Raw genomic sequence first — 13,547 nt, 5'->3', positions numbered from 1 at the left:
TGTCACAGATCCTGTAGTTTACTAAATGTACTATTCCTCAAGGCTCTTCATGACTTCCTATTTTTATATGGTGTTTTTTTTCTTTCAGATTCCATTTGACACCTTTGTAATTTTATCTGTAAATTCCTAAGGGGAAAAAAATCACAATGTCCTCAATCTCTCACTTTTTGTATTATAACACTTACATTGACTGTCATGATTGCAGTGTGTATTTGCATCTTGCACAAGACTTTCAAGTTTTTAAAGTCAAGGATTTAGTCTTACTCATCTTGGTAACTTGCACATCACAGTGCCTTGCCTATAATACACACATGAACAAATAAGCATATGTTAGAAATATAAACATTTGTAAATTTTTTGAAGGCTTGGTAGCCCACTTATTATTTAAAACTGAAATTGATAGCAGGAAGGAAGGAATCTACAGTTTATTTTACATGAGGAAAAATGAGCTGAATTTTGGCTAGATGTGTGTGTAACATTCACACTCTGCTACACTGTGAGCATTTAAAAAAGAAAGAGAAAGAATTGGCATACGTAGACCCTTTACATTCTTGTCCTGATAGGGGTAAAGCTGTTAATAAGTGTGTAAGAAGCCAGACACCATGTCATGAGTAGATTTGACAGGAAGAAAGCAGTGAAAGTTGGTAGAAAGGAGAGAGAAGTGTATTTCAGAGGGAGGAAGGGATGCTCTAAAAGAGACAGTACATAGTGGTTGTCTGTGTTTTGGGTGTATAGTCTCGCCATAAACTTTTCATGTACTTAACTCCACTTGGAACCATGCTCTCTACTTTCTATCATGCTATACTTAACCGTTACTTTGGGGGTTTTTTGTTGTTGTTTTTTGGTTTGGGTTTGGCGTTTGTTTGTTTGTTTGTTTGTTTGTTTTGACAAGGTTTCTCTGGGTAGCCCTGGCTGTCCTGGAATCGATTTGTAGACCAGGCTGGCCTTGAACTCACAGAGACCCACCTACCTCTGCCTCCCAACTGCTGGATTAAAGGCATGCCCCACCATTCCAAGCATCAGTTACTTTGAAGGAGATATTACACCATAGCTTGGCAGCATTAAAATGATGGAGTATCGCCTTTCTACATCTTATAATGAGTTGCCTTCTGCTTTCTGGAAGGCTGAAACAATCAAGGAGCTATAGGGAAGGGGTCTAGCTGTGCAGCAGCCATCCCCTGGCCAGCTTGGGTAGAGATTTTTGTCAGAAGCCCCTGCTGTCTGTTACTTGAGAAGGAAGCACAGCAGAAAGTAGGATGGCTAGATGTTGGCAGAATGTGGAGGGTGTGGCTGAGGGGCAGGGGAAGGTTACCTCTGATTGTTTGAAGTTACTGGGAAGGGAACCAACTCTGCTTGTTATTCTAATCAGGGTCAGTGTGAGTCTCACATTGCTGCGCCTCAGGTCCGGCCTTTATATGTAGTAAAGGGTTGGGGAGACCTTCACCACTGGTACTGAATAGGAAAGGCGACTTCCACATTTTGCTGTTTACTGGATGCCAGGCACTTTATCCCCTTTTTAAAAGATTTTTATGCTAGTAGTAGGGTAAGAGTATGAACTGCACAATTCTGACTAAAGCCTTGATGTTGAGTTGATTCTGCAAGAGCACAGCCAGTCAGTGGCAAGGCACCACACTGCTCCCACTGACTCCACTGTCCTCCCATTCCATGCTCTCGCCTGATCTCTGGCTGTTAAAGTTAGCTTCAGTTTTCCTTTGCTTTTCCCACCCTCTCAGAGCTCATAATGCAAATGAGTAATTCTTGGGCACCTGTACTTCCTTTGTTTCTAAAGCTCACTATTGCATTGTGGATTCACTATAGCCCTAGACGGGACTCATACAACTTAAATATTAATTCTGGATCTCCCTAACCTGTAACTGTGGCAGCAGAGCTCTGCAGTTTGTAACGTACATCTGATATTCCTGGACTTACTAATTCAAATCCTAGAGATTCGGGAATCTTATTTTATATGCTCCACAAGAGATTCTTATGTGCAGTTTGGTTTTGGAAAACTTTGAACGTTCAAGTTATCCTATTAAGCAGTCATTAAGTCTTATTTTGGGCCTTTTATTTAATAAAAACATTTATTTTGGAGCAAACAAAATTGTAGCTAAAAGTTAAATCATTTTTCATTTAGATTATTAAGATGGCATATAGATTTATGTGCTCTGGAAGATATAATGAAAATATTCTTTTTATAATGTATTTTATTAATTTATTCATATTACATCTCAGTTGTTATCCCATCCCTTGTATCCTCCCATTTCTCCCTCCCTCCCATTTTCCCCTTACTCCCCTCCCCTATGACTGTGACTGAGGGGGACCTCCTCCCCCTGTATATGATCATAAGGTATCAGGTCTCTTCTTGGTAGCCTGCTATCCTTCCTCTGAGTGCCACCAGGCCTCCCCATCAAGGGGACATGGTCAAATATGGGGCATCAGAGTTCCTGTGAGAGTCAGACCCCACTCTCCACTCAACCGTGGAGAATGTCCTGTCCATTGGCTAGATCTGGGTAGGGGTTCGAAGTTTACTGCACGTATTGACCTTGGCTGGTGCCATAGTTTGAGCAGGACCCCTGGGCCCAGATCTGCCTGACATAATGATCTACTTGTAGAAAATATTCTTTAGAATCGGATTTGAAATCTCCAGTGTAAAAAACTCAGGCATGTGTAAAGCCATGTTTCAAGTGTGGGAAGATGTGTAACTCTTTTTATTTTAGATATGTTCCAGAACAAAAAGAACATAGATCCCAGTTCAAGAGGGGTTTTATGCAGGGTCATGTAAACAGACAAGAAAAAGAAGAAAAAGAGGCTATCTATAAAGAACGCTGGCCAGCTTATATGAAGGAGCTGAGAACAAGGTGAGTGTGTGTTTGAGGCAAGAACACATGGCTGGACAAGTAGGGTTCTTAGATTTTGAGTGTACTTGAAGGGAGAGAATTGTAGCTGAAAACTGTGCTGATTTGACTTACCTGCTGTTTATTATTCTAGTAATTTTAATTTTCTCATATCTATAGATAGTTTATTCATATGCAGACTGAGTTAACGTTTTGTAGCTGATTAACCCACAGAAAACTTAACAAGCATTTTCATGGCTCTCTGTGTGATTTTGTTAGATACTCTCCAAGTACTGTAGATGTTTTGGAAATGATGGATGATGACAAAGTTGATCTGAATTTGATTGCTGCCCTTATTCGATACATTGTTCTGGAAGAAGAGGTTAGTTTTGTTTAGCATTTCTTCAAGTAATGCATTTTAAAAATGTTATTAACATATCAAAGCCATAACTCATTTTCCTAAATGCCTTTTAAAAAGTTTATAAAAGAAAATCTCAAAATAACATATTTAGGAATTTAACCTATCTAAAGAAAAGACTAAACAAATTATCTCTGGATTGTAAATCTTGAGTTAATTTTAATGGAATCTGTATTCATTTAAATAGTAATTAAATTCAAAACTACCTTACTTTTTTGGGGGGGGGAGGTTTCGAGACAGGGTTTCTCTGTGTAGCTTGGCTGTCCTGGACTCACTTTGTAGACCAGGCTGGCCTCAAACTCACAGCTATCCGCCTGCCTCTGCCTCCCGAGTGCTGGGATTAAAGGCGTGCGCCACCACGCCTGGCTCAAAACTACTTTACTTTTAGTGAAGATTTAGATGTTCATAGTATTGCTTGTTAGTGTGATTATTGATGTGTGGCCCTCTTAATAGTGATTTCCTATTTATATAGGACGGTGCAATACTGGTCTTTCTACCAGGCTGGGACAATATCAGTACTTTACATGATCTATTGATGTCACAAGTGATGTTTAAATCAGGTATTGCATAATGTATTATACTATATAATTGCAAGGCTGACACTGGAATTCATGTGGTGTGTGGGATCCTCTCCACTTTTCATTTTAAGAAGTTGTCACTTACAAGGCTGCATTCATCATCTAAGTCCAGTTAATATTTTTACTATAAGAACTTGCATGTTTTCTAAAAGTTCCGAGTTATAAGTAAAGATGGGACATACGTTTTGAAGCTTTTTAGTTTTATGAATTATTTTACCCCTTCTTTAAATTTGCCTAATAAAAATGAGCTTTAAGGTTACAGTACTGGTATTTAGGGACTTTCAGGTTTTGTTCCCCTTTCATTAGAGGTTTTATTAATAATCAAGATGAATGGCCTTTTATGGATGTGATTTATAAAGATAACTCCCCCCCATTGAGTATTCTTTTAGAATTTGGAGTAGGTGCTAGAGATGAGGCTCAGTGGTTAAGAGTGCTTGCTGCTCTTTCAGAGGGTCTGAGTTCAAGTCTCACATCAGGCAGCTGAGAGCTGTTAGTAACTCCAGGTGAAGGGCATTCAGCTCAGTCTTCCGACCTTCATAGGCACACAGACACGCGGCATGTGTACATTAGAAAAACACACACATACTAATAGAAAAAAATTGTCTTAATCTTGAAAAGAATTCATAAGCAGATGCTAATCAATATAAAATAAATTAACAAAGTAAAATGTTAACTGGAACTCATTAGAATACTCAGAATACAATTATAGAAAAACTTGGTTTGGCTGTATGTAGAAATATAAATTAAGAATTATGTGATTTCAGCAGCTGAATTTATTATTCCATACATGTACCATATATGTTTTAAGGGTCTTTAATTTACTTTACTTTTTAATTTTCAGATAAATTTCTTATTATACCTTTACATTCACTGATGCCTACAGTAAACCAGACACAGGTATGTTCTTAAATTTGTTTTTTGGTCTTTCTTATTGAGGCAAAAGACCACTATTTACTGTGTTTTGCTTAGTTTTTGAAATTAAACTGTGATTACATTGTTTTCCCCCTTCTTTTTCTTCTCCAGCCCTACCTGTGCATTCACCCACCACCACTGCCCTTTCAAATTCAAGGCCTCTATTTCTTTGTTGTTGTTGTTGGTGGTGGTGGTGATGGTGGTATGTGTGTCTTAGTGTCTGTGAGTGTGTGCGTGTGTGTGTGTACATTGTTAAATATATAAATATACCCTGAATCCATAAAATGTTGCTTATATATCCGTAATTTAGGGCTGACCAGTTGGTATTGATTAACCCACTGGTGTCCTGTTCCTCAAGAAAGACTATTTTCTTCCTCCTCCTCTCACATTCCTTAGATACCTGTAGTTCTTTGTCTAGGGTTGAGGCCTTAGGGATTTCCCTTGTTGTTAGCATGTCTATTGGTATCCGCCATCAGGTCTTGTTTAGGCAGCCAAATTGATGAGACTTCATAGGTGTTGCTTCTCTGACAAATCTAAAGCTGGAATCTCACATCAAAAATTGCATTCCTCTGACTCTTATAATCTTTCCACCCCATCTTCTGCTATGATCTCTGAACCTTAGGTGCAGGAATTGTGTTATAGATGTAACAATTGGGACTGTGTAGCACACAGTCTCTCATTCTCTGCCTTTTGATTGGTAGTCTCTCTTGTAAGAATAAATATTTAGAATGTAGTTCAGAATTATATTGGTTTAATAAGGTAACAGTTACAGGTTTTCCTCCGAGGTCCGTAGCTTCACTGTTCCTGGGTACTTGGTTAGGTTAGATTTTCAGTAGCAGGCATGCTTTCCCTTTTGTTGATCAGGCTTTAAGTTCAATTCGAGAGCTAAGCTGTTTGTTGGTTACTACCAAGATAGGCACTGCAGTATTGCACACTTAGGGGTATCAGGCACCGTAGCTAGGTAGAACTGTTGCTTTCTTTCCTCCCTGGAAGCTGGATGGTGCCTTCTGGTATCACGAATGCTAGTTTTCCGGAGGAGGCTTTCAGATCAGAACCATCTGGAATGCTCTGAGTTCTATTTCTAAAGCACATGGTGTCTTCAGCAACAGTCTGACAGCCAAGGGCAACAGCAATACTCTGTGTTTAGGGAGTCTCCTAGACAGCTCTGACCACCAACTCAAGACAAAAAGAGGTTTCCAAACAACCTGGTGTTGAATTTTTCTTAGATAGTATATGGCTCTTGGAGGATTGACACCCCAGATGGTAAAATTCACTTAAAGATATTTCTTTATAGGCTTATTTGTATTATATGTTCTTTACCTTTAAAGAAACACTTTCAACTAGTGATCTGTGTTGAAAATGCTTTATAAAAAATATTTCTTTGGAGAATGGTTTTACAAAAACATAACCATGATAATTTACCATCGGATTAGTTTTGTTAATGTTAGGAAAGTTTAAAAAAATGGTTTCATCAGTAACTGGTTTAGTTTTTCTGAAGCAAAGAAAAAAGTAAATACCACTAAAAACCTCAACTTAGAAATTAACTGTCACACAGTATATGTTGGTGTTTGAGATTGTGATTTAACACAATTAGAATATTAACAGATTCCTGTTTTATCTGTAATGTATTACATCTGTTTTGACTGTCAGATCCATGATTTTCTTGATGAGGATGGTAATTTGTGATACTACAGGGTCTTCAGACTCTAGTAGAAAGAATGAAGTGGGTTAAAATTTATCTTTCTTTCCTTCCAGTTGCTTTTACTCTTTTTAACAAGAAATAAATATGGCTCTTTCAGTCTGTTTGGTGAAACTTTGATCTAATTGTGGAGGTTCTTCCATGCTTAACACCCAAACCTAGTAGACTACACATACATTTGCTAGAGAACTTGTGCCCACTGCTCTATTTCATAAACCAAGGATGAGAACATTCTTTCAGGTGTGTGTATGCATTACAGTCAGTGGTACTTGACTACTTCTCTTCCTTCAACTTTGATGTGTTGTTAGGGGTCGTATTATTTGTAGGCTTTGACATTTAAAAAGGATATTTTACTCCAGTCTCATCTCAAGCTAGTCTGCCGTGCTGTTGTATTGACATTCATTCTGAAGGCAAGGTATCTGCGTAGTTGGTTGGTAATTCTTTGTTTGGCCTCAGACTAAAGTTGTTTTCCTTTCTGCTCATCAGTTTTTGTTAAAGATGTGCTAAAAGTAGGAGGAACTTCGTTTTCCTCTTTTTTGTGACACGTGTCTGACATCTGGGTTTGCCAGAGGGGGATTTTATCATGTTGAGTATGTGTTTGTTAATGATAGATTGATAAACAAGGTACGTATTATTAAAAAACATAAATGCTAAAAAATGATCACAATATCTCAAGCAATAACATTGTAAAAGCATGTCAGAAATTAGTATACTTTTGATGTATTTATTCTTACAGGTATTTAAAAAAACTCCTCCCGGTGTTCGGAAAATAGTAATTGCTACCAACATTGCAGAGACTAGGTAAAAACTATTTTAAATGTCGGCTATTGGTAATTACATAAATTTTGAGCGCCATACATTATTAAGATAGTTTAACCTTTATTCTCTGTAAGATACTTTATAACCTTTTTTAAGAGGTGACTTTTTAACATTAGTCATGGACTACAAATATAAACTGCAGTTTTTCTAAAGCTTTTCTACCATTTTTAGTTCTCTTTTCAAAGTAGCCCTTTAAGAAGTTGTTTTTCAAAACTTCTCTAAGGAACCATGGGAGCCTGTGTAGATTACTCCTTTTCTCTGACTCCAGTTAGGGATAGTATTATTTTAGAATTACATGCAGCCTTAAACATTTCTAATTCTCTACTGGAGATACTTGCTGAAACAAATGGTTTTTTAGAAGCTGCTGTTAAACTGTGGTCCTCTAGGGCCTCAGAGCTGGTCATAAGGTGGTGGAGATGCTAAGAAGAAGGCTATGAGCAGATAGGAGCATAGCCTGTGACTGTACTCTTGCTGCCACTGTACATATAGACACCGCCTGCTGTCAGGTTCTTGGCTGATGTGGAAAGGAAAAATGTGGGAAGAGTAATGCAAGTCCTGGCCTAATAAAATCCACTTGATCCAGTAAAAATATTTCAACTGAATTAAAATCTATAGGCTCGGTATAAGTTAATAGTCTTCTTGATGGACTTTAATATTTTGCACATCTGTGTTCCATACAGCATCACCATAGATGATGTGGTTTATGTAATAGATGGAGGGAAAATCAAAGAAACACATTTTGACACACAGAACAACATCAGTACCATGTCTGCTGAGTGGGTGAGCAAAGCTAATGCCAAGCAGAGGAAAGGGAGAGCTGGAAGGTAAGCTGGAGGCGTGGTCCGCGGCCTAGACAGCATGGGCTAAGTATGTGAGCAAATCATATTACTGGAAGAGTTAGTTGTCCTGCATAGTATAATGAACTCATAATGCTTTGGGGTATATTAGATTTTATTTTTTATTTTAATTGGCATATAAAATAAGTTTGTAATATTTCATGCACTTAAATAATTATACTTTCCCCTTATTTCTTTTACTCAGGTAATTCCTCCCTCTTTCATGTAACATTCACTCCTCTGTTCCCGTGCCTACTGTATTTACATTTCTTCCTTCCCACTCATCATCTCTTTTATATTTTCATATGACTGTTTACCTACCTATCTGTCTAACTCATGCATATACCAAGTTTACATATAGACTGCATAGGAGAGAACATTTGGAATTTGCCCTTTGGGACATTTTCCTATAGGTATCATTATTTCATCTTTACAACAGAGCAAAATTCTGTTTTGTGTGGATATCACATTTTCTTTATCTATTCACTGTTGCTGGACAGTTAGTCTGATTGTGTATCTTGGCTCTTGGGTAAGGTAGTGCTCAACTGGCCGTGCTAGTACCGCAGTTGCCTGCTTACTTAGACTCCTTTGTGTGTACACTCAGGGAGCAGCACGGTGCTGTCCCGTGTTTGTAGTTACTGAGAACACATCATTAGCTTGCTTGGTCAGTACCAGTTTACATTGCACCAGCAGTGTTGTGCTTCTTTAACCTGCATCTCCACCCCCGTTTGTTGTTTTGATGTCAGCCATTACAAAGAGGTGAAATGAATCTCAGTATAGTTTGAATTTGCATTTTCCCATGCCTAACTACTGTAGCAACACATATTAAAATAAAAACATAGTTTTGGTCATACTTTTTTTTTGGAAAATTATCTATTTTCCAAATTATTTATTAAAAATTAATAGCCTTTATTAATTACATCACTCACAGTTTTGTTTCTGTGTCTGTTCTTAAAGTATGCATTACTTACTACTAACTACTACTAGAAGAATGTCAGCTCCTCCTAAATGTTTTATAGACTTAATTGTTATTTCACATCTGAGATAAGCAGCTACTTGTTTTAAAATTAAGGATATTAAGTTATAGAGATATTAAATAACTTGCTCAGAGTCCCAGAGTTTTGTACATAGCAGGGACAGAATTTGAATTCAAGCAGTCTAGGTTTCTACTCAGATTCTGACCACTACTTACCAGTGAAAACACAAGGAAACACCTTTTCTCCTGTGACGTGGTCGTAATGTAAGAATAAAGGCGTCTGTTTTAATGATAAGAACAGTATTTGTCTTGACCATTACACATTTTTGCTTACTGCTTCTTTTTGATGAGTACTTACAGTATTTCATGTTAGTGACAGAATTGTGTCTGATATTCCAAAAGACTTGCTCTTTTACCTCATACAAATTTAAAAAAAGAAAAAAGAAAAAGAAAAGTCACCGGTCTTACATATGAACTCATGTAAGGAAAGAAAAGTTAAAGAAAACTTTATTGGCCATTACATCATCCCTTTGTTTTAAAAGCTTGCTATAATCTTTTCAGTTTGACCCTATTTAACCTGGTTTCCAGACAGTTTCTTACATCATGACATTGATACATCACAAAGCCTGATTTAATTGATGGTTACTTTGGAGACCAGAAAAAACATGTGATCCCTCTAGATAATAGTAGGTCTGTGCCACCAGCGAGATGTTAGATAATAGATAGCGAATCTTTGTAGATGTATGGCAAAAAAATTAAAATTTAAAAATTAAAATTAAAAAAACCCTGAAAGTTTTAGATCTCTTACTGCTACAGCAGCTAGAATCTTTTGAAATATTCTGTTCAGAAATATATAAATCCTGGTTATATCAGTTGTAGCACTAAGTTATAAATGTAAAAGTTTCCAGTGTCTGAGAGCTCACTAGAAAGAATACATTTAAAAATGTTTTTTAACTAATAAATATAGATTAACATGGTGCAAAGTTTGTTAGCAAAGTAGGCTAATAGGCCCAGAATAAATAGCTACAAGTTGAGCACGGTGAGAGGAACTTCAGAAATAGGGAACCAAATTGTGAATGGGGGATGTCTTGCTTGCTTTCTAAAACTGGAGCTTGAGAGCTAACAAAAGACATAGAAGTGAGTTTGAATATACCACAGGACAACTGTAGTTCAGAGTAATATATTGCATACTTTATAAGGGCAAAAGGGAGGTGCTGAAGTCTTATATAACAAAATGAGGTTATGCAAATGGACTGATATGTCACCTTTAATCCCAGCACTTGGGAGGCAGAGGCAGGCAGATCACTGTGAGTTCGAGGATAGCTTGGTCTGCAAAGTGAGTCCAGGACAACCAAGGCTACACAGAGAGACCCTGTCTCGAAAAACAAAACAAAACAAAGCAAATGGACTGATATAGTTAATGCACATATATTCAAATGTATTACATTATACTTAAAGTTATTAATGTATTGTGTATTAGCTAAAAGAAAAATAATGTCTTAGGAAAGAAACCAGAACTCCAAATAATAAAATAAAATATAAAAAATGAACATGGGGTTTAGGATCTTTCCATATAAATATGAAGGAAATAGGGTGAATAACAATTGTGTGTGTGTGGCTTGTGAGAAATGGATACTGGGTACTTTTCCTTCCTGCTCTTTCTTTGGTGTTCTAAAAGTCATATTTTTGATGACGCTCTTTTCTTTTTTTTTCTTTTTTCTTTTTAAGAGTTCAGCCTGGTCATTGTTATCATCTGTACAATGGCCTTAGAGCAAGTCTTTTGGATGATTACCAACTACCAGAAATTTTGAGAACTCCTTTGGAAGAACTTTGTTTGCAAATAAAGGTATATTAGTTGAAAGACTTAACTTAATGACGGGTGGTATTATATTTTCAAAGTTTTAATAGAAGGAAGTATAGTATGAATCTACAAAAAGGGATTAATTTTATGCACTTCATTTTGCTTGTGTGAGGAAACTACTTAAACTTTCTTCTGATGTATATCAAGCAGATTTTAATATTGAAATCAGGGCACCTGTGTTTGGTTCCCACTTCCTACCTGGATACCTTGTTCTGCTTCATTGAACGGATTGTTGTATAAAATTCCTAAGACAGTGCTGGACATGGAGCAGTCAGTAAATGTCAGCTCCCATACAGGGCATTTTATTAGGCAAGTTCTTTTTTTTTGACTTTGAGATGGTCTCAGTAATTGGCTGAAGTTGGCCTTGAACCTCCTGCCTCAGCCTCCTGAATAGCTGGTATTATAGCCTTGTACTACCAGGTCTTGCTGCCTGTTCTTACATCTTCAAATATTATTCTCTCTTTCTCTGTCTTTCTCTCTCTAAAGTAATGAGTAATCAACTTGTTGAGATTGTAATGTGATAACTTTTTTCAGTAGTAGATTTGCTCTTAGAAACTGGTCTATAAACTGTCGAGTATATGTTTTTATGTTGTTTTGATTCATATTTAACTATTTGTTTCCACAGATTTTAAGGCTAGGTGGAATTGCTTATTTTCTGAGTAGGTTAATGGATCCGCCATCAGATGAGGCAGTATTGCTCTCCATAAAACACCTAATGGAACTGGTAAATTTGATTTTCCTCAGTATAACTTGGATTTGGCATGTTAGAGCACTACTGACAAGGTCTTATTATTCCAGAGTAGAACCCTGTCAGATTTCATATGATACTTTCTCAGGTTTTTAAGATGCAAGTCTTCATGAGTTTTGTTTGTTGCAAGATTGTTTTAAAATTACATGAAATCTTGAAAATTTTCTTTAGTTGTTTTCATATGTATCCTTGAACTAGGTTGGTTTATGCTACTCTTTCTGATTACCATAATGCTATGTTGTTAGATTCAAGTAATTAAATGGTAGTGTGGCCATTTGATAGAAGCAACCATTATATTTTGAAAGCATATAAACAAATGGCTTCTCTCTGTGATGCCGTGACAATCCTTGAACTGTCATTCACTATGATAACTTATTTCCATAGAATAAGATGTTCTGGTTTGCTTGTTGCTTTTTATGTTCTAAGAAACTCTTTAAGTGACTGTGTGGTTGACAGTTATTCATGGTGAGAGACACAGGACTGGCCATGAATTAGTGTCCAGAGTAGTAAGAGAAGCACAAGAGATAGGAAGTGCTGTCTACTGCTGTTTGCAGCTGTGTGGTGATTTAAATTATGACTCAATTATAAGATTATTACCTTAGTTATACTTATACATATTCTTTACAGTACCTCTCTGAACTGTATTAGAATATGTAGAGAAAGAATATTCTTATTTATCTGCAAAGTCATTCTGGTCTGTGCACAATTGGAAGGTACCAAAGACGTGTTTTATATGTATCACAAGTTTGAAGGCCATCCATATAGATAATTTTTAAGATTTTGGATTCTATAGCATTGCGGTAGGCTTTTAAAATAATAAACTGCTTAAATTAACACTGTAAATTATTCAGTGTGTCCTTATATTTCCCTGGTTTCTTCAGGATACTTTTCTAGCTATCCTCATTTGAGTTGGAACAGAAGTCACTCAGATGTATGCCCCTTATCTCTTTTGCATCATAGCACCTAAAATAAACTGGACTCTAAGGACTGTGCATTACACCCACTTGTCTTTTCATAACTGCTTAACCACGGGTGATTTTCTTTATTTCTGACATAACATTTCCAAGATGTAGATTAATTTGTTTGTTTGAATAAGTTAGCCTTTGCTGACATTAGAATTTAGTTTTTGTGTTGAAGGTACTTAAAACAGTGCTTGGGGCATTTGGGGTTTAAGAAAATGAATAGTGGCCTGTATGTTTTACAGCTAACTACAGTAGCTTTTGATGGAATGTTTTCCTGGCCCACTGGAAGAACAAACTTTTTCCTTTCAGAGTGCTTTGGATAAGCAAGAAGAATTGACACCTCTTGGCGTCCACTTAGCCCGATTGCCTGTTGAGCCACACATTGGAAAAATGATTCTTTTTGGAGCTTTGTTCTGTTGCTTAGATCCAGTACTCACTATTGCTGCCAGTCTCAGCTTTAAAGATCCCTTTGTCATCCCACTGGTAAGAAAGATAGAAAAACGGCTAGGTATTTTTGGTGGTAAAAGTATTTACTGCTTACATCTATTTTTCATTAGATTTTCAATAAAATATCCATCATTATTATTCTATCAGAAAATTTTGAGCTATAACTGTTATTTTTTAGGGAAAAGAAAAGATTGCAGATGCGAGAAGAAAGGAATTGGCAAAGGAAACTAGAAGTGATCACCTGACAGTTGTGAATGCATTTGAGGTAAGGAAAAGACCTTATTCTTCTTTATAGAAGATTACATGAGTTTGAGGCCAGTCTGGTCTACAAAGCAAGTCCAGGACAGCCAAGGCTACCCAGAGTAACCCTGTCTTAAAAACACACACAACAAACAAACAAAACTTTTAAATAGCTGTGTCTCAAGAATATGTTTCTAAGAATGTTTAAAATTTGATA

The 13,547-nt window shown here is 36.7% G+C and overlaps 1 protein-coding gene across 1 annotated transcript in view; it reads left to right on the top strand.

The window, feature by feature from the left end:
* Window positions 1–13,547, top strand: part of Dhx36 (DEAH-box helicase 36) — a 38,534-nt gene that overhangs the window by 13,004 nt on the left and 11,983 nt on the right. Inside the window, exons 10-19 of the mRNA XM_051157240.1 lie at window positions 2,718–2,858; window positions 3,114–3,216; window positions 3,725–3,812; window positions 4,672–4,727; window positions 7,178–7,242; window positions 7,941–8,084; window positions 10,801–10,918; window positions 11,559–11,657; window positions 12,953–13,126; window positions 13,269–13,355. Coding sequence (XP_051013197.1) covers window positions 2,718–2,858; window positions 3,114–3,216; window positions 3,725–3,812; window positions 4,672–4,727; window positions 7,178–7,242; window positions 7,941–8,084; window positions 10,801–10,918; window positions 11,559–11,657; window positions 12,953–13,126; window positions 13,269–13,355 — 1,075 coding nt within the window. The remainder of the gene's footprint in view (window positions 1–2,717; window positions 2,859–3,113; window positions 3,217–3,724; window positions 3,813–4,671; window positions 4,728–7,177; window positions 7,243–7,940; window positions 8,085–10,800; window positions 10,919–11,558; window positions 11,658–12,952; window positions 13,127–13,268; window positions 13,356–13,547) is intronic.

This window comes from Acomys russatus, chromosome 15 (assembly GCF_903995435.1).
Source record: "Acomys russatus chromosome 15, mAcoRus1.1, whole genome shotgun sequence".
In the NCBI taxonomy this organism is placed as follows: Eukaryota; Metazoa; Chordata; class Mammalia; order Rodentia; family Muridae; genus Acomys; species Acomys russatus.
This window is presented reverse-complemented; position numbering and strand designations above follow the sequence as displayed.